The sequence below is a fragment of the Gallus gallus genome, chromosome 1 (genome assembly GCF_016699485.2).
Source record: "Gallus gallus isolate bGalGal1 chromosome 1, bGalGal1.mat.broiler.GRCg7b, whole genome shotgun sequence".
NCBI lineage: Eukaryota > Metazoa > Chordata > Aves > Galliformes > Phasianidae > Gallus > Gallus gallus.
The window spans coordinates 175860040-175879878 of NC_052532.1; the positions used below are offsets into that span (position 1 = coordinate 175860040).

At 41.8% G+C, this 19839-nt stretch overlaps 1 protein-coding gene across 2 annotated transcripts in view; it reads left to right on the top strand.

Annotated features, from left to right (window-relative positions):
• Positions 1-284: 284 nt before the first annotated feature.
• FLT3 (fms related tyrosine kinase 3) overlaps positions 285-19839 on the top strand; it is a 34495-nt gene continuing 14940 nt past the window's right edge. Inside the window, exons 1-9 of one of the 2 annotated variants that reach the window (XM_003640612.6) lie at positions 285-346; positions 7864-7988; positions 9326-9528; positions 10000-10115; positions 12082-12199; positions 13084-13235; positions 13815-13954; positions 14034-14187; positions 18505-18670. In XM_003640612.6, coding sequence (XP_003640660.3) covers positions 319-346; positions 7864-7988; positions 9326-9528; positions 10000-10115; positions 12082-12199; positions 13084-13235; positions 13815-13954; positions 14034-14187; positions 18505-18670 — 1202 coding nt within the window. In that variant the 5' untranslated portion in view covers positions 285-318. Of the gene's footprint in view, positions 347-7863; positions 7989-9325; positions 9529-9999; positions 10116-12081; positions 12297-13083; positions 13236-13814; positions 13955-14033; positions 14188-18504; positions 18671-19839 lie in introns of those variants that run through there. The other variant, XM_040703933.1, reaches the window with a different exon arrangement.

Consider the following 19839-nt stretch of genomic DNA (forward strand, 5'->3'; position numbering starts at 1 on the left):
CTGTGGGGTAAGCACAGATCCAGGCCACTGCCACATCCTTTCTCTTGACACAAGTCCCCAGATTGGACACCTGCTTCTCCTGTCTGGCAGAAGGCCAACTGCCACTGGGGCAGAGCTCTTACCACCACTGGAAATATCCCTCAGCCCAAAAGAGGCCCCTCAGCTCTATGGCACACAGTTGTTTCCTTCAGGCTGAAGTCTGTGGTTCTGTCTTTTGAAGAAGTGGTTTCGTTGCAGGCAGTGACGTGTGCCCTGAAGACACCACCTGCATGGCTGGGTCCCACACACTGGGGCTGGGGACAGCAGGGCATCACCAGCATGGCAGTGTGTCTGCTGCGCCTACCGGGTAAGGTCTCCTCAACCCGCTCCTCGAACCCTGTCCTCCCAACCTCTCACTGCATCCCTTCGTATCTTGCCTTTCTTCTTCCCCTGGCTTCCTATCCATTCCTTTTCTCCTACATCTTTTATTTTCCATCCTGCTTTTCTTCTGTCTTCTGTGTGTCCTCCCCTCAGTCCCATCTCCCTGATCTCCCAGCCTGGCTCTTATCCTGATGCATTTCATGCTTGGGGCAAAAAGTATCTAAATGTAGTGGGGTATTTTTGTATTCCTGATATAAACATATTAATACCAGCTTGACATGATCACTCTAAACAATATATCTACAGTTTTCTGGGTGAATAATCTGAGTGAGATATGTTGAAATTTGCATCTGTATCTCAGCAGGTTTTGTTGTTGAACAATCTAAATAGAAGGTGTGATATTAATATCTAGAAAGCGTCTCTTGTTTCTTGGGGAGAAATTGTGCCAATATTTCAACTGTTAAGAGAAAAGAAAATAACAGTTTCTGTTATCTCAAATGCCTCCAACTATTCTTCTCTGGCTTTAAAATAAATGACTTGCTCCTATCAAATGTGATCTTGCTGATTCAAAATCCAGGGCCAAAAAAAAAAGTGTTGGTCTTTTTTTTGTTTGTGTTCTGTTTTGTTTTGTTTTGTTTTTCTGGTTTTCTCTGTTCTGATGCATTCCTGGGAAAGTTATTTAACAACCTGAGGTCCATTTTCATCTCCATATACAGGAGCAATATTTACTTCAAAGAGCAAGTCTTAGATTTTATTCATTCATGTCTGACAGTCTACATGAGGTATTGAAGGGAAGGTGGAGTAAAATGAAAATGAGTATTTTATGATCTCCTGCTTTGCATGATTGCTGATACTATTACTAAGTAGTAGCAGTCAAAGATGGATTTCTGCGTTTTCTTCTTGACTGAGCTGTGCTAGTCTTGTTGGCTGTGTAACAGAATAAACAAAAACAATTAGCTTCTGGGATATGGTAGATCCTGAAGGTTTCTGAGAAGAACAGACCTCAGCATCGCTGAGATAGCTCTCAGGGGTGAGAAGAGCTGAAGAAGGACCAGAGAGGACTGTTGCATTGTGTTGAGATATTACTTAGTCAAGGCAGGGATATAGGGAGGAAGCAGTACTTCTTATAAGGCCAGCAGATATAGGGAAGAAACCAAATACTTTGGGACATGCAAGCTGGATAGGGTTTGAAAAGACAGAGATGGAACTCACAACAGATATCCTGCGAATTGCTAGCTTTATAAATCTCTCTCTAGCAGATGATTCTTTAAAAGAAATTTTGATGGAAAACTGTTAAGCATTTATTAGATTGTATATATGTATTGATATATGTATATATGTGTATGAATTATAAGTAATTTCTTAAAGATGGGTGTGTTACCTGTAAAAATCCATGTACTGCCTAAAGCTAAGCCCTAATAATAAGTGGGGTGGACATGTATGTTGGGTGGACATCTGCATGATGAACCATAAGCATCAGAAATTGCAACACTTAGCCAGCAAAGAGGAAGCCAAACTGCAGTAACTTCTGGAGGATAATCTCCCCAGTATGTGCAGGATGAAGGCATTGGGTCTGCCTATGAATTATACACTCAGAATTGCAAAAATTTCAAGAAAGAAAAAGCATCTTGTCTGTGTTTTCTGCTGGAATAAATAGTACCCAGCAGCAAGGAATGTAATCCCAAGAACTTTAGAAAACAACAAATACGGTACAATATATATGTAAATGCAGATATATGTATTAAAAGCACTACTCCAGTTCCTCATCTTCTTAATGTTTTCTGGTTATCCTAAACAAGAGCTTGTGGTTAATGATAATATTATCTCGCGTACAGCATTAGTGGATGAGGTGGGAGGATGGATGGGAACTGAGGCAGTAATATAGCTTCATGTTTCACAAGAGAACTTCTGTGACAAACAGAGGCTTTCAGTGACCTTTCTCACCAGAGGAAGCTTTCCTTTAACAACTGCTCCTGCCCCCTTTATTCATGTTGCACCCGCTGCTAGTGAGAGCTGCTCATGGAGTTTTATGCAATTTCAGGGCACCTGAGAGAAACAAAGCTCTGAGCTGTTAAGATCTCAGTGTGGCTTACAAATGAGAGGAAATTTTGTATGAGCAAAGACTGCAAACTCAGGCCCTAACAGGCTCTGGATTAGATTATGCTGTATCTGATTGCACAAAAATCCTAGAATAATAATGTCAAAAAAACCTTTGCAGAACACAAAAGTGTCTGTTCCTTCTGCATGACAGAGAACCCAAACACCATGAGACAGGACAGCACATTCTTCCTTTTTAAGGGGAACCTTCAAAATGGGTGGGACCAGCGGGATGCATCTGAGTCCCAGCAGTAGGATCCAGCAGCCGGCAGGATTTGTCCATGTCCCAGCAGTCAACCTTCTGCTCTCTGGCACCCACCTGGTGAGCAGTCCAGAGCACGTTCTGGTTCTGAGCCCCATCACAAGCAGAGAAATTAAATCAATCAGCACCACAGGGGGAATTCAGTTTAATCCTAACTATAATGTCTTTCCTGAAGCATGCAAAAATGTTGGTGCAAGATTTCTCTTTCCAGCTGTGAATGCTGGAAAAGGCTGGTGAGAGGTCTGCTTACTCAGGAAAACACAGTTGTGCCCAGCAAAACATATTTTCATGGTCATCTATCACTGTGTATTTCATGAATCAAAGGATAAGGCACAATTTCTGAAGTGATGATTCCTGAAGGTGAAAGGATTGTTCAGGGAGAGGATTATATGCTGACACGAGTGAATGTAACATAATGCTGTTGGTGTTTTGTTTATTTTGAGGTTTAGCCCCATATACTTGTTCCTATCTTCTCAAAAAACTCTCTCATGTTCCCCACACTTCCAGCTATTGAGTAGCCAGTATGCCCAGCAGTGCATCAGTGCATGCTGCTGTGACTGTGCTCAGTGGAGCAGAGCTGCGGGCATCTCATCCTTCCACAGCATCCCCTTCTACATCTCTTCCTGCTAAGACTCCAAAATAGTATAGCACAGAGCTGAATCCAAACTTCCTCTTCTCTTGTTCTTGCATTTCTGAAAATGCAGCTATCGAAAGATACTAAACTTCATGGCATAAGCTCAGTAATGTGCAAGATCATGTGCTCTTAACTGAAAAACTACTTTGGATCATTATGTTGAGCTAATTTTTCTGAAAATCTTCATAGAAGTGTTCATTGCAAAAAGGCAGGGATGAAAACATACAGCAAACGCTGAAGGAATTGAAATTGGAAAGCAAAACATTTACAGAGCAGTAATGTGGAAGAGTGGGAGTGTGTAACCAATAGAGTCAGAAAGCAATTCCAGTTTTGTATGGCGGCAGACAAGTATTGTCTTATCCCATTGAGCTCACAGTTTTAAAAGGAAAGTAGGAACCAAAAATCAGCTCAGAGACAAGAAGGAGCAGCATTTCTCAAATGGGCTGAGAGACCTTATTTCCCGTGTGGTTTAACCCTACTGCTAATGAGCAAAATACATTTAAGAACATACTATGGGATTCTGAGCAGAAATACAATGTCAAATGCTTCCTAAAGGGATCTGTAAACCTTCAAACACAGACAATACCCTAAAAACTGCTGTTGTGTTTGAAGGTTAGACTCTTCTTTTCTGTCTTCCATGAGAAATAAGAGGTTAACAAAGCTATACCGATAGACTAAATGTTCTGTGCCTATTTCCCATTCAAAGGAAGAAACAGCCTTCCACTTTTTCTAAGACATTTCCTTGAAAACTGCTGAAAAACTGAGTAATGTAAGCAACAGAAGAAAACAGTTATGGCTTGGATTGCTGTTGTAAAATAAGAGGTATTTACTCCTTTTTCTGTAGTCTGGGTTTAATTGTGTGGATAAGTTTACTAATGGGTGAGATGTTGATTTGAAAAACACTTTACTGTAACAAAGTGCTCTTTAAGGAGTTTGAGATTTTACATCTGTACAACCACTGGGGAACTGCAGTTGTCTTTTAACCCTAACCTCATACTGATAAAATAACAACTGGTATTTGATCTTTTGATCATTTTTTCCAGATGTGGTATCAAATACCAATGACCATTTACACCAAATCCCTTTCCTTCATTTTTTTTCCTTTTCATGTTTTGTAGCAAAACCATTCTCTTTAAGTCTCCCTCCTTCTGTCTGTCTTTCCCCCCTTCCCCCCCTTCAGGCTGTCCCTGTTCACTCCCTCACCCGGTGTCCAGAGAGAGAAAGACGGTGTACTGTAGCCTGCTATGGAAATTTGTTTTCACTTAAAAGAGAAGTTTTACAACAGTGGGATGACAAGTGGTGTCATTTCACTTTCTGCAGTGTTCTGTTTTCATTTCTCTTTTGGGCAGATCCTTTTCTCACGGTTGATGAGGTGCTGGAAATGTCCTACCTTTACCTTTTGGTACTTAACTAAAGTAGCTCTTGCTTGCAGGAAAGCAGTAATTCCACTAATGTTGGTAGAAGTGCTGGAGTGTGTCAGGTAATGAGCCTGGAGTACTTAAACACAGAGTAGTTTAAAAAAAAAAAGGAGTTAAACAAAGCAAACTTACTTATGTCATTAACTGAGACACGTCTGTTTGCTTTATTTCATCGTTGTCTATCCAGCTCGTTAATGGCACAAAACATGTGCCATCCCTTTGAGCAAACATCCTGTAGAGGATATTCAAGAACAAGGACAGCTCAGTGCCACCTGGTGATTAGTGGAGTAATCCTGTGGCAGCAGAATTGGTGCCACCAGTGCTTCTTTACCCAAAGAATTATCTCTTTGTTCACAGGATAGCTGAAATGAGAAGGGACCTCTGGAGGCCACCTGGCCCAATCCCTGCTCCTTCAAGGACACCCAGAACAGGGTGCCCAGAGCCATGTCCAGGCGGCTTTGGAAGGCCTCCAAGGGGGAAACTCCACAGCCTCTGGGCAGCTTGTGCCAGTGCTCCATCACCTGCACAGCACAGCTGTGCTCCTGGTGTTCAAAGGGAACCGCCTGTGTGCCAGTTTGTGCCCATGGCCTCTGGTCCTGGAACTGGGCACCACTGAGCAGGGCCTGGCTCTGACCTCTTGGTGCCCTCCCTTCAGGCATTTATAGTCACTTTTCAGCCAGTTCCATAAAAAAGGGGTATCCTCAGCAGTCCCAGTTACTCTTTGTAAACTGGACTGTGAGTGGCTGGAATGGCACAAGCTGTGGGTTTCCATGGGCTCCCTGTGAGCATGAGCTTGCTGAGGATAAGTCACTGTGGGATCAAGGTCCAGGTGACCTATAGCTATTCTGCAGGGTGGAAGGGCTGTCATTGATGCAGCTAGTCCCATGCAAAGCAAACAAAATGAACAGTAACAAGTAAAAGAACAGTTCAGCTGTTTGAGCTGGGCTTTTATCTGCAACTCACGTGGTGGGGAGATGGAAAGTTTTCTTAATGAAATGAAAGGCAAATAAGAATTTGAATACAACCCTGCAGTTCTTCCTCACCCGAGCCCATGTAACCATAAACCAGAAGAGACAGGACAACTTCAGTCTTCAGCATTTACTTTGTGTTAAGGTGGTAACTATTTTCAGATTAAAGCCGTGAGTTACTGACACAAACTGAGGATTCAAAGACGTGATTACAAAGCAGATCTATAAATCAAGGAGCAATATGATGCTTGGGCGAGTCAGTAGCTATAAAAGAAGCCTGAAACAGCAATGGGAGTTTGGGCTATTCATAAACAAGCATGATCCTGCACTAAAAGCAACTAATTCCCAGCGGTACAGCAAGTCTCATGTTTGCAGGAAAGCAAATATAGAATTAGAAAATCTGGAACCCGATAAAAATGCACGAATCAAACTGAATTGTGGTTCATTCTGGCTTAAAAGAATGATGAAATCAAAACACCAATCACGGAGCATGGTTTGGATATCAGTCTGCAAGATACTTGAGGGCAGAAGCAGTCAGTAAAGCTGGATGTGTAACAGTGTTGTGAAATGTATGCCTGCACTTCATGTCATCATTAGCTTACTACATAAGGCACCAAAGCAAACGTATCCGTAGGTAATCAGGAAAAAAGCTCTCCTGGCTCCCAGCTACGTGTTCTGGTGGAAAAGGCTCTGCCTTTTACTCTGACAGAGAGGCAGAAAATACTGATGTGAAATCTTCATCCATCTCAATTATGCTTTGTTAAAATTTCTGCATGATTTATAAGCTGGCTGCAATGAGGCGTAGACAGAGCTGACTATCCTCCTCTAAGAAGAAATACATTACCATTAAAAAAGACATAATTTTATCTGAAAGGTAATGTTTGCTGTATCAAAAATGCGTTGCTACATAACCAGACAGAGGAGAAATGCTTGGAAATGGTGGCTGGGGAGAGAAGTCGCTGGGTATAAAAGAATGTGGAAGAAAGTGGAATGTCTTCCTTGCAGCTGTTTTCATCTGGGGCCTGAAAAGGCAGGGCAGAGAGAAACTAAAAAGGTGGAAAATTCATTTGTGGACCAAGTCTGCTCTGCTGCATGTGATAAACTGTGCTGGAGCAGGCTGGCTTGGCAGCAATGTCCTGAGGCAGATTGAGCAACACACTTCTTCCTTCCTCAGATGTTGTGAGGAGGTCTTTTAGATTTGGAAGGACCAGGGAAGCATAAAGCCAATGAGTTACCAACCAGCAAAAGCTCTGCTGGCATTTACACTGGATCAATTTAGAAGTGGTCATTCACTGCAACAAGTTCTGGTGTGGTATCCCTCCAAAAGGAAACGCTTTTGCAGGATTTCTACTGTATATGCAGGAGTTGTTCTTATGGAAAGAAAATGAAAGGAAAGAGGAGAGGAAAAGGAAAAGGAAAAGGGAAAGGGAAAGGGAAAGGGAAAGGGAAAGGAAAAAAAGAAAAGAAAGGAAAAAGGAAAGGAAAGAAAGGAAAAAGGAAAGGAAAAAAGGAAAGAAAGGAAAAAGGAAAGGAAAAAAAGGAAAGACAGAAGTAAAGAAGAAAAGAAGAAAAATCTCTCAGGCAGGAGCCAGAGCTGGCTGAGGTCGCTGCCCCGGCGCCGGCCGTGCTCCCAGCGCAGCTGGGCCGCTCTCCCGGTAGAGCAGGGCCGGGCGCGGCGGTGGCGCCCCCTCGTGGCCGTACGTCCCCCCTGCGCCCGAACGAGTCCGCGGGCACCGAGCGGGAGCTCTGATTGCAGAGAAGGGCAGGCACTTCCCCGTGTGTGTACCTATATGTCTCTGAAATCCTAACTCAGCTTATGGCGACAAGAGGCCCGTCTGACTGCAGCGAGAACCAGATTTCTCCTACTGCATTCTGCTACGTTATGGGACATACTCCTAAAGTGTGGTGCGTCTGTGGTGTTGAAAGGTTCCCCAAATCACTTTTGCATTTAGTCTTGATACACAGTCTGCAAATGCACACACACAGTTATGTATTTCTACTGCCTTCTAACAAAAAAGAACCCACAATCTTTCTGCAGTTTTACTGTGTTTTGTTGCTATTAAAATGGTTATCCCTGAGCAGAGAGAGACACAATCACATTTGTTTTCTACTTCTGTTTTATAGTTCTTGTTATGACAGCCATGACTTTCACTTCTGCAATGAATCAAAGCACATCTGAGATTACGTGTGTGTTTATCAGACAGAGAGATGGAGCTTCAAGGACAGAAGAGACATCAGTATCTTCCAAGGTGATCTAACAGAGAGCAAGTTGCTTATGAAGCTTCCTGTCCACTCCAGAAATGGAATCATAGAATCATAGAATTGTCACAATTAGAAAAGATCTCCAAGACCATCCAGTCTGACCCCCAACCCATCCCCACCATGCTCACTAAACCTTGTCCTGCAGTACCACATCTACACATCTCCTGAACACCTCCAGGGATGCTGACTCCACCACATCCCTGGACAGCCTGTTCCAGTGCCTCACCACTCTTTCGAGAAGGAAATTTTTCCTAATATCTAACCTGGTGTAACACAAGGTCATTACCTCCTGTCCCAAATACTTTCCCAAAAGCTCACGGCACCCTGATCCTTTCACCCATGGTGGTGTCACAGTCAACTTCCCAGTGACCAATCTCCTAAGATGTCATTTCTACGCAGTACACCAGCCAAAGCTGTGCTGTCCCTGTGTCTGATGAAGTGGAATATGGCTGTTATCTCTAGGTACCTTTCCGATTGAGCAAAGGGAAAAAGGAGGAGCAAGGAATGAGAAGCAGTAGAATGATACCAGGGTATCTGGTCAAGCATAGTGTTGGGCAAAGAAGCAACAAACCCCGTCCTTTCATAAGCTTACAATGGATAAATGCCACCCAGCACAGTAAAGGAGACATCTAGGACAGCTTTTCAGTGGATCTGCTTACTTGACACCTCTTCCTTTAGCTAAACTTAAAGACTCATTAGTCTACCATCAGCTATCTAAGTGCCTGCAGAACTTTGCATTTGCAATTCACCTTTAGCAGTATGCATTGGTGAGGAAATGAAAGGTATGCAGCCACCCAGGCCAAACATTCTCTGCCCAGTGAAGCCCACAAGGAGCTGAGGTCTGTCTGGATGCCATGATGGCAAGTAGTAGGGCAGTAAAAAACATTCTGGCCCTGCCTTTACATTGAAGTATCAAACAGAAAGTTTTCATTATGGTTCTTCTCTGTCCTCCTATGGTTCTACAAGAAGGGAAGCAAAAATGAGAGCAAAGGAAACTGTGGGAAATTGTAATGTTTCTGGCTGAAGTTGCTCTGTGACGGCCTTTTATAGAGAACAGAATTAACTAGTGCAACATGAATCCTATTGGGCTTCTTTGTGTAGTAAAATTCAACATATTTATGAATGTTTGACAGTAGGAAAAAAAATGGGGGTATGTTGAAGGTGTTATTTTAGTGCAATTTCTATTTATATTTGGGAATTAGGAGGCATTGTTAATTTATGAAGACTTTTCCAGAAGAGCATCCTTTAAAAATATTTGAATATGAAATAGCAAACAAAGCTAATTGCTACTGAATACATAACAATCTGTTCTATTGCATTGCAGATCTCTAATGTTTTGGAAGATCTTGAGTGCCATTTGAATTCTCAGGGAGCCGAGAACATCTATGAACCAATTAAAAAAGTGGAAGCTAATGTGTTTGAGGATATTGAATTAAGAATAATAATGAACATTTCAGAGATAATTTCATGCCATTGTTTTTTTAAAGAAATCCAACCTTGTGAACCTTCATTGGATTCAGATAACCAGTAAGTCAAGGGATGTACTGGATCAAAGAACATGGTAGGGATCATTTCTCTTAGGATACAACGTATGTTCTACATGACTTTGTTTGTGTATAATTCTATATTATACATTAACTTTTTAAATCTTGTCATCAATTGAAGGTTATTGCCTCCAACTTCAGGGCTTCTGGGATGGGTCTGTAGGTAGAGTACTTCCCTGTGAATCTCTACAGCTGTTCTGAGTCCGTCCTTCCCATTGCTCAGCTTTAGGCATGCACTTGGCTATTTGTGGTTGTAAGGTCCTATGGTGCTGCATGTAGAGGAAGATAGATGAAAACACTTCAGGCTAAAGGGTCCAATGTAAATAATGAGTACTGTTATCTCTGAGTAGTTTTTCATGCTGTCAAGCACAGAGCTAATGGGGTATATACTATTACTGTGTCTGCAGCATATTACCTTCCAGATAACAAAGACGACTATTCTCCTGTTTTATAGGTACGTTACTTCTTTGTATTTTTCTCAAATACGGGAAACACAAGCTGGAAAATACACTTTCTCAGTCATCAGTAAAAACAGCAATTACACCATCATTGTTCCTGTTCTCATCCGAAGTAAGTATGTCTCAGACAACAGGATTCACTCCATCAGCAGGTCCAAGAGGAAAGACTTGAGATCACCCAAAGCAGTCAGGCTTCCACCTTTTTCATGGGGCATCTCTCTTCCCAAACACCTCTTCTCATCTGCACAGCCCATGCTGGGTGCCACTTCTGTCACGTTATGTGTTTCAAGTACCTTCCTAAGTCTGCACAGGACTTGTGGCTGTCTTCAGTGGCTGAAGCCAAAACCACAGACTGCCTTACTGCATGCAAGTCAGCTTTCACTAGTTGATAACAAGCAAATGAGCAAATTAAGATGTAAATGTGCAACAACCCTCTTCTCCGCTCTGAGAGATTTCCCTCCGTGCCAAAAGAGGCAGATGAAGCGTGGCTGTTGTATGCTCCCAAAGCCTGTGGGCTGCCTTTTTCTTGCATCTGAATTTATTTGTTCTCAGTGGTCCCAGGGTGAGATACACCAGCCCTCCAGCTGCTCAGCACAGGGATGCACGAGGAGCTGGCACTGTAACTGCTGAGCCCAGCAAGACATGGCAGAGCACAGGCAAGCTTCAGCTTTGCAGATTTGGTAGAATTTCCTCAAGTTCCACACAGGGGACATCCCCAAGGCAAAGGCAACTGCTGTAACAAAATTCAGTTTTCCATTTCCTACTAGAGTTGTCCAAGAAAATTTTTTTCAAGACTCGAAATGATTTTGTTTTAACAGACAGGAAATAACATTGTTTTGTCTGTAAAGGCCCACATTTCAGTATAAAATTCGGAAATTGTAAATGTGTTAATGAAAAGAAAGCAAAAAATAAATCCAAAGAGCTAAAATTCTGCCAAAGTTGTTAGGGCTAAGCCCCTTTAGAGATAGATTTAATAACAAGCATTATTACTTGCCTTGTTTCTAATACACTGTGACTAATCAACATCTAATCAACATTTTTATGCCTTCTTTATTTGCTTTAACAATATTTCTTCTAATTGACTTCTTTTCACTCCTGAATTGTCACCTCCAGTTTCTCCTTATTTTATCTGAAGACCTATTGGGTGTCCCATTCACCATTTTAAGAGCTTCACTGAGGGGACAGGGTATTAAACTTTGATTAAAATTTACTTTCACTACCACATCAATTAGGCTTTAGAGGTAAAAAATGTTATTACATGTGCAAGCGAGAACAGTTAGAAACAGCCTCAGTGAAGATCTTTTCCATATCAATTGCTTGGATTGCATTATCTGCTCCTGTGAATCTAATGCCATAATTACATCTCATAAAATCCTTCAGGCTAGATGTGAACCCTTCAACTGAGATGTGAATCTCTATAGGTAAAAAAAAGCCCTCTAGGCCAAGCTTATAAGAGAGAAATGAACAAGAAATTAAAAAGCCAAAATTATTAGTTTCACCTTAATTTGTCACTTTACCGGAAATGAAACATGGCTCTAAAGAAAATGTCAATCTCTCGGGTGGAAGTTGTAATGTAAGATGACCTACATGGAGAAGCCTGCTGCTGATCAGAAGTCGTTTTCCCTTGCAGTTCCCCCATTGTGTCTGTCTTGGACGCGACAATCTTATCTGGGGTTGAGATACTGTAGTCTCAACAGCTGCTCCACCAAAGGCCAGAGGCTTGGGATGTGGTTTCCAAAGGTGTCTGTGCTCCTTCCCGTGTGGGGGACTGGCAGCCACAACCAGTTAACACCAGCACATTAACACCAGTGTAACAGCAAGGTGTCAGCCTCAGGATCATTATCTGGTGCAGGTCTCTGATAGTGAGAAATCTGTTCATTTAGCAAATCAAGACTGAAAAGGTCCTGAGACCAACCCTCTGTATGCTCAGGGCTGAATCATTTCATTTTCCCCCAGCAGTGAAACCTCATGAAGTAAGTTCCATCTCTGTGACCTCATGTACTGTGAAATAAGCAAGGCACTGTCTACTCAATAATAATTATATCAGCATTTATTAACAGTTGCGTGATTTTTAACAGGTAAACCAGGCAAACCCTATTTCAGGATATCTGAAAAACTGGATGTTATAGAGTGCATATCAGAGAGCTACCCCCAGCCCTCTGTGAAGTGGGCATTTTGCAGAACACCTGAAAAGAGGTATGGCACAGGTTTTTATGCATAATGAACCTCTAGACCGAAAGCTCACCGTTTTCTGATGAGGAGAGGAGAAACTTTGTACTGTTGGGTCTGCCTGGTGAGTTGGCTGTACAATGAAGAGCGGGTGGATGCAGCGGGCTGGGCTGGGCTGCACACCTGTGTGTCTGCATGACTCACTGTTGGAATGTGGGAGAACATTCTTCTTAGAAATGTTGGCTGTTGCACTCATTTGGAAACCTCCAGCTCTTGGCTTGGAAATGTTGTTCCAGATTTTGGCATTTTAATGTCACCAGAACAAATCAGAAGTATCGCCTTTCCTTCTAGTTTTTTCACTTTAAAAAGAAATATGCTTGCATTAAAGCTGGGGAGATGTCATAAGGGATCATATTTTTCCTATCTAAATGATTTTTTCTCATTCTATTAACATATTTGATTGTGTGAATGTGCTCAAGCAAGCAGCACATACGCTCAAAGAAAACAGACCTCAGTGTGTTTTGCACCCTGGCCATAGGGAATGCCTTTCTCTGCTGTGTGGCAGTTTGGGTCTGGGATTTCATTTCTGCTGGATTTGCAGCAGCTCCCACCATCATGAATTGAGGGATGTGATATGAAAGCCCAACCTATGTGATTTCTGTATTTAGTTACAGAATTACCCATTCATGCATCGTTTTGAGTATATTTGGCTCATTTCAGAACATTCTTATGCCTAGGCTGTGACATTTTTATTTTCTTATCTTTGCCTTTCCTAGTTCCTTTTTATTCTGCCGTGGAAGGTCCAATTTTCCCACTATTGTTTGCATATTCTCATGGCTTGGAGATTTATCAGATTGATTCGCTTGAGGTTAACCAAATGAGTCAATGAATAATTGTGCTTGCAATTACAGCTGCCTTAATAAAATGTATGAAGAAAACGGAGAAATAGATGGCATACAGAAGGTACAATATGAATTACACCAGAGTGAGTTGTTTGAAACTTACATATGGTGCTGTGCAGCTAATGACCTGGGCAGAGAATGCACCAGCCTCTTTACTATAGGTAACTTCCCCCTAGGGTTTTTGTATGTGTGAGCTGGATCCTGCTGCTGGAGTTGGTTGTACTGCTTGCCTGAATACACTTTTTGTACTAAGCTGTTTGTAACCACTGGAACAAATCGAACAGTGAATGCAATTGCTCTGTCTTGTATTTAATCCCGAATTGTTATAGCTATTTGTGGTCTCTGTAAACAGCCTCTTGCCTTTTCTAAAGAGCTATCATCCATTTCTGCATGCTTTTAGGGCTCTGTTGCAGTGAATATGCTTCAAAATATCCTTAAAATGTAAAATCTTTGTCTTTTGTTTGTTTGTTTTTTAATAAGTCTGACTTGTGCTGAACACTGTGCTGAACAGTGCTATATATATACAGCTTGTAAATTATGACAAGCATTTAGTTTCAGACATCTAAATCCACCAGATTTCCTGATTTCATGGTTAATGAGTGATTTTCTCAAGTTCTAAATATCATTACAATATAATAATGGATGTCTATACAGCATTAGAAGAACAAACATTGATTTAAATGAGTATTTTTCGAGGCAGAATCCTAGCTGTTGTTTTGTGACCGTGCTTCATTTTGTAGATTTAAGTGAAAGACGAGCAGCACCTTCAGCTGAGTTACTTCTCAAAGTTGGGGAACCGTTGCTGATCAGATGCAGAGCTGTTTATCGTAATTACAAATTCAGGATAAATGTATCTTTTGAAAACAAAGAAGTGCAGCAGGTAAGAAAGCAGCGTGTTTTAAAATGAGCAACGTGAGGCGCCATCAACTGATTAAAAGGAAATCTCTGTTGACGTTTAGAATTGCCGGTTTGAGGGGTTGGAGTACCAAACAGACCACTCAGCCATTCGGACCCAGTACATGTTTACCCCAGCAGCAAGAAAAGGCGACAGCGGACGTTATACCTGCTCTTCTACGGCTCATCCAAATCAAACTGCTTTGGTTACTGTTTTAGGTAATTCCAACCCCAGTGTTAATTTAGTCCCTGGGCTGGCTCCTTTGCTTTGTTTTCAGCATAGTAGTTTCTTGCTTGCAGGTGTGCAACACATGTTCCTGGTGATTTCTAAGAAAAAGTCCTGTTTGCATTTAGCGACAGACTAGGAAAGCCAAGAGATTAATCCAAACTGAGTCATTCAGGTCCCTGACGATAACAAACTTTTTCTTTCCAAATTGCTTTCCAAATAATTCTCATTAGAAGGCAGTGCTTTTACAAGTGAAATGAACAGGCACTGTTGGGAGGTTTCATGGTTATTTCTTGAAGCACAGGCTGGGAGTCAGCCCATGTTGTTGTAGGAGACTCCCAGCCAGCGTGACACAAAGCCATGGCAGCTTTTTGTGGGGACACTAAGCTACTGGCAGCTCTGCCCTGGGGCTTCTGGGCAAAGGAACTTCTATGCTACCAAGTCAGATTTAGGCAGCTGCAGAGCACGCAAACAACTAGGAGAAAAGCCTTTCAGAACACACCATTTCTGGAGCTGGCCAAGAGTATTATGAGCATGACCTGTCCTTGTGTTCAGCTATTAGTGCTCTGTATATTAGTTTGGCCACAGTCCGGAGACCACCAGCTGGTCTCAACTACTGTGGTATAGAATTGTTCTGCTGTGACTCCACCCTGAGTTTTGGAAAGTTGTAGCCATGATCTCAGTCTCCACACCACATCCTCCATCTGCATCTGCCTGGTAGGGAATCTCCACCCCACCTGCAAGCATGGTCCCTTCAGGGGCTCATTGCTGCAGCACAGAAAAAAAGCAGATAAGTTTGCATCAGGTCTGACCTGGGTCTACTAGGAAGCAATCAAGCAATTGCAAGTCTTGGAGGTGGCTTTCTCACCCAAGACACAGAACAAAAGAGAAAGGTCGATTTCCTTTTATGGCAAGGGAATGACAGACAAATGGCCATTTGAGTTTGCCAAATTATTTAGGGAGAAGAAAATCTGTGAAAGAATTCTAGTTCAGTTACTTGTGGAACTAGTAGCAGAATGAAAACTTTTGCGTGAAGTGTGAACAGTGCGCAAAATGACCATGAACAGCCCATGATGACAGAGCTGGCAAACTGCCTCACAAGAGAGATACTGCAGCTGTGATGGTAGGAAGGGAAACCTGAAGCTCCAGAGACAGCTGCTGCTGTGTTACTGGCTGGTCTACTTGTCTTTTGCTTCTCAGGGACTGAAGTGAACCATTCTCCTAGCACCAAGCTATGCAAGGCCTGAAAATTCAAAAAATCTCAAATATACCAAAGGAAGTTTCATTCTACTTAGACGACATGTTAATCTAAAAGCCAACAGTCTTGAAATTATCCCATAACAGCCTCAGCAGTAAACCTGATTTCTCAGGTGGAGACAATATGCTAACTAGGCATAGATCTGGAAATAAGGCATAAAAAGGAAAGCTGTAGCCTGGGCAGTGCTGCTGAAATCAGCATTGGGAGCCATTTTGATAGCTGTGCTTGGAGTTGGGCTCTCCACCCCCAAGGCTCCCTGAAGCACCCATCATAACTCTGATCTTAGATGTAGCTACTGTCAGTGTTTGCAACGCCTAAGCTAGGGGTGGTAGGAAGTGAGAATACTTGCCCCGGTGTCTTCAGAAATGACTTTTCTAGTGCAATATCCCCTTTTCAGCTTCTGCCTACTTCTGAGCAGGAAGTTCTGCAGTGATTTACAATAACTGAGTGTGATACCTGCGTAGGGCAAAATCCTCTTCTTTCTCTACCACCAGTGCTCATTTCAGAAATACCAGCTTCTTGGATCCCTAAACTCTCAGGTCTAAGCATCGTATTGACAGGAGACACGTGAGTCACTCTCCATGGAAGGTTGTACATTTGTAGCTGAAATTCTGTTTTCATCACATTTTTTACCTCAGTATGCCAAACTATGGGATTTGTACCCTCCTCAATACCACTTTATGCCTGTGAAACCTCTGCAAACTCCTTGGCTTTGCTTTGAAAAGATCTGTTTGCTTACATGGTGCATTAATGAGAGGAGATGTTACTTACCTCATGCTTCCCTTTCCAAGGTTATATGGGGACAGCATGTGCAAACACTTCTGTTGTGTTACAGCATTTAGCCTAGTATACTAATGACAGCCATTGCCAGAGTGCATCTGTGCTAGCACACCAAGTTCAATTTCAACAGTTACACGTGCAGAAATTTCATTCAGATGTCTGTGTTACAGGATAGCAACCTCTGAAATGGCTGGTGCCCTACTTTCAGACCATCACTGTTCGTGAATCTGTACCTATAGCTACTCTGGGATTGGTGGTGATGTAACGTTACCAAGAAGTTGGGACACTCTGCATTACCTAGGGAGTTTGCCTAATACAGCTACACTGATGGATGGCCTTCTGGTCTCTAACACCTCATAGCCAGACACATCTTGCTTGCTCTTTGTTACTTGATACTTCAGCAGCTTATCTCCTCTTTGGTTGGTCAAATCAGGCAGGCTGCTTAGACACTGAAAGCTAAACAGGGATGGTGCCAACAACTGCAGCTGCAAGGCTCTGTGCTCCTGCAGGTCTTATCTTCAATTTCAACCAGTACCGAATAAAGAATTTTTAGCAGCATGCAATCTGAATTTGGGAATAAGCAAGATATTTTGTAACACATATAAAGTTTCAAGTAGTAATAAACAAACATAATAAAGGCAGTGGCAGAAAAAACTTTGATTCCAGCCTCAAAAATTTCAGCTCACCTCTCTATCATCAAAAATCATGTTCACTATTGCTCTGGCAGAAACAACCTTAGATGTACCAAAAATAAATAATAATAATAATAATAAAAAAAAATAGTAAGCCAAGGAAAAAATGAAAGTGCTATTTTCTTTCTGCTTCAAGAAAGAAACTACTCTTTCTGAGTGTTTTTTTCCTACTCCAAAGTCCCTGTGTGCACTCAGAAGAGAGCCTTCACTCTTGGCAGGCTGTATTGTTAACGCTGCATACAGATGACCTTGGACCTGGAAAGATGAGTTCCAAAGGAGTGTTCAAAAGATGAAGGTCTGATTTATAAAACCAATAAAACTTTCGTATAGAAAGGAGGAGAATGGTCATGAATAGGATTGCTTCTTGTTTTAAAATACTGAAATTTTTGTGGTTTGCATGGGAGTTTCCAGATAGTATTTTTTAAACCAGTCAGTTGGACAGAGACAAAACATGCCAAAACCAATATAGGGTTACAACTGAAAGAAAAGCACTCTAAAGAGAAATCCCACTCCATTAATACTTCCACAGTGCATTTTCACCATGTGGCTGATTTAACACTGGCACAAGTTTCCCATAATTCCTAACTCAGCTGGACCCAGGTCTAGGCAACCTTGTGTAGTTGGACCTCCTCTGAGCTTCTCCAGAGCTCACTAACATCTATGATTCTGTGATCTTCACAGAGCTGATCCTAGCTCTGCTGATGCCACTAGGACTGCTGTCTCCCACATATGCCTGCTGTTCAGTCTCTGTGGGTTGGATTCATTGCAGCTCATGAGACATCTAGCCCCAGCAGTGACTTAGGTTCCTCCGGCAGTCAGTGGCATGAGGCAAGTATTTCCAGAGAACACTTCAGTATATCTTTGTTATCTTCTGTTCTAGGATGGGATATATCCCGAAATGCCCACCCCCGTCCACTGAGTGTATCAGAGGTCCAAACAAAGCAGCTTAGGTGGGTCACTGAACTTCAGACAGCTCCATTAGGTGAAACTAATCCCACTCAAGCAAGGAAAATACCAGCAGTACATGTTCAATGCACACCTTCAGAATGCTTTCTCATGTTCTTATAACCTTTCATCAAATAATTTTAATTTAGATGGAGAAATAAGTGAACAGTTATAAGACCTATTTACAAAATCTTCAGCTCATTTCACAGAAACAGAGACTATTAACATCTGGTTATGCTGGTGGTGCCACATGATTTTGTTCCGTTAGATGCAGCTGTTAACACCTGGAACACACACCTAAAGCAAACAAAGAAAAAATAATGGAGTTACTGGACCTGAGGTTCTGTGTGGTGGGTAGAGCAGAAATGTCGGAGCATTCTGGGAAGGCTCCCATCTGACCATATCTACAACTCCAGCAGATATCACACAGGCTCAGAGCAGAATACAGTGACATGACTGCAAAACCACTTTTGAAGCATTATCTTCTTTTGATTAACAGGATCCCTTTTGTGATGCAACAGGGTGCTTTTTTTTTTCACTTGTGACAGCTCGAACAAACAACATACAGATGTCAGAACTCATTCATTAAGCAGTCCAGCCTTTTTAACCTAGTATCAATATTATCTCTTTTTCAGAAAAGGGATTTATAAATATAACTGACTCTAGAGAAGATTTTGAAATTGGTGACGAAGAGTTTTGCTTTGAAGTCAACTTTACAGCATATCCACCAGTTAAATGCATGTGGCTATTTTCCCAGAAAACATTTCCATGTAAGCAAAGTTACAGTGTGGATGGACACAGGTACTGAAATATTTTGATATAATTTCAAATGTTTTCATGTTATGTCTTATTATCATCCATATTTCATACTCTCTTTGTATTTTTTATGTGTGGATGGATCAGGTGGTAAAGCCATGTTAACTAATGGTAGTCCAATGGTAGTTTGGCTTTCAACAACAGTGATTTGTTTAGATAACCTATAGAATCTCTTTATTCTCTATGAGATAATAAACCCGTTGGTAAGTTATGCAACTTTTCAGATTATATACATTTTGCCATTCTCCTTCTCTCTGACATAATTTCTCAGTTACAGCTCTTTTGCAGTACTCTCACTGGATCCCAAGTTCTGTATGTTCCCCTCTTGTCATCCTGTTCTTGATGATGTTTCCAGTATCTGCTATTGCTCAAATCAAGCCCAGGGCCCTGTAGTTTCCCAAGCTGTCTTTAGATCTGCTCGGCTCTGCCTCTGCCACAGAAACATATCATTCTGCTAATTACCTAGGTCATGTATTCTTCCACTGTTGCAAAACATGTTGTGAATAAACCTGTTGTTTATCTACCTTTTCTGTTATTTCCTAAAATGAAGTTCTGGCACAAGTCCTGTTTAAGGCTAATGTTTTCTCAATTCCCCAGGCTTTCTAATCTCTTGATAAGATTATCTAATTTCCTTCAGAGTTGCTTTCAGAGTAGTCCAATACTTTCAAGGTAGCAGCTCTTATTCACCTTAGTGAAATAAAGCCACGCTGCTCTTGTAAAGTTTTAGCTTTAAAACAAAGCAAGATGTAGGCAGATGTTAATCTACCCAAACTAATTTCTTTACATATTCCTATCATCTCCTTAAAACTGTGTCACAGCCTTGGTTTTACTTTTTTTGCTTCATTTCCATAGTATTGGTGATACATCTGATCATACCCAATAGCTTCTCAAGTCGTCTTCACAACAGACTGGCCCACTGGTTGCATCAGAAGAATATTGGAGTCAGATCTCCGTATGTTTCGGAGACAGTTCAGTGGAGATCAGTAAATGATCATATCCTGGCAGTGACCACAGGAACTCTGTCCCTGCTGATAAAGTGAGGTCTTTCCTCAAACTTCGATAATGCCAGTGACTCATCTGCATGCCTGATGTGGGCTAGGCAGGTCTGTTCTTTGTGGTTAAGACTGATTTTGGAAATGAGGTCTCATGGGACA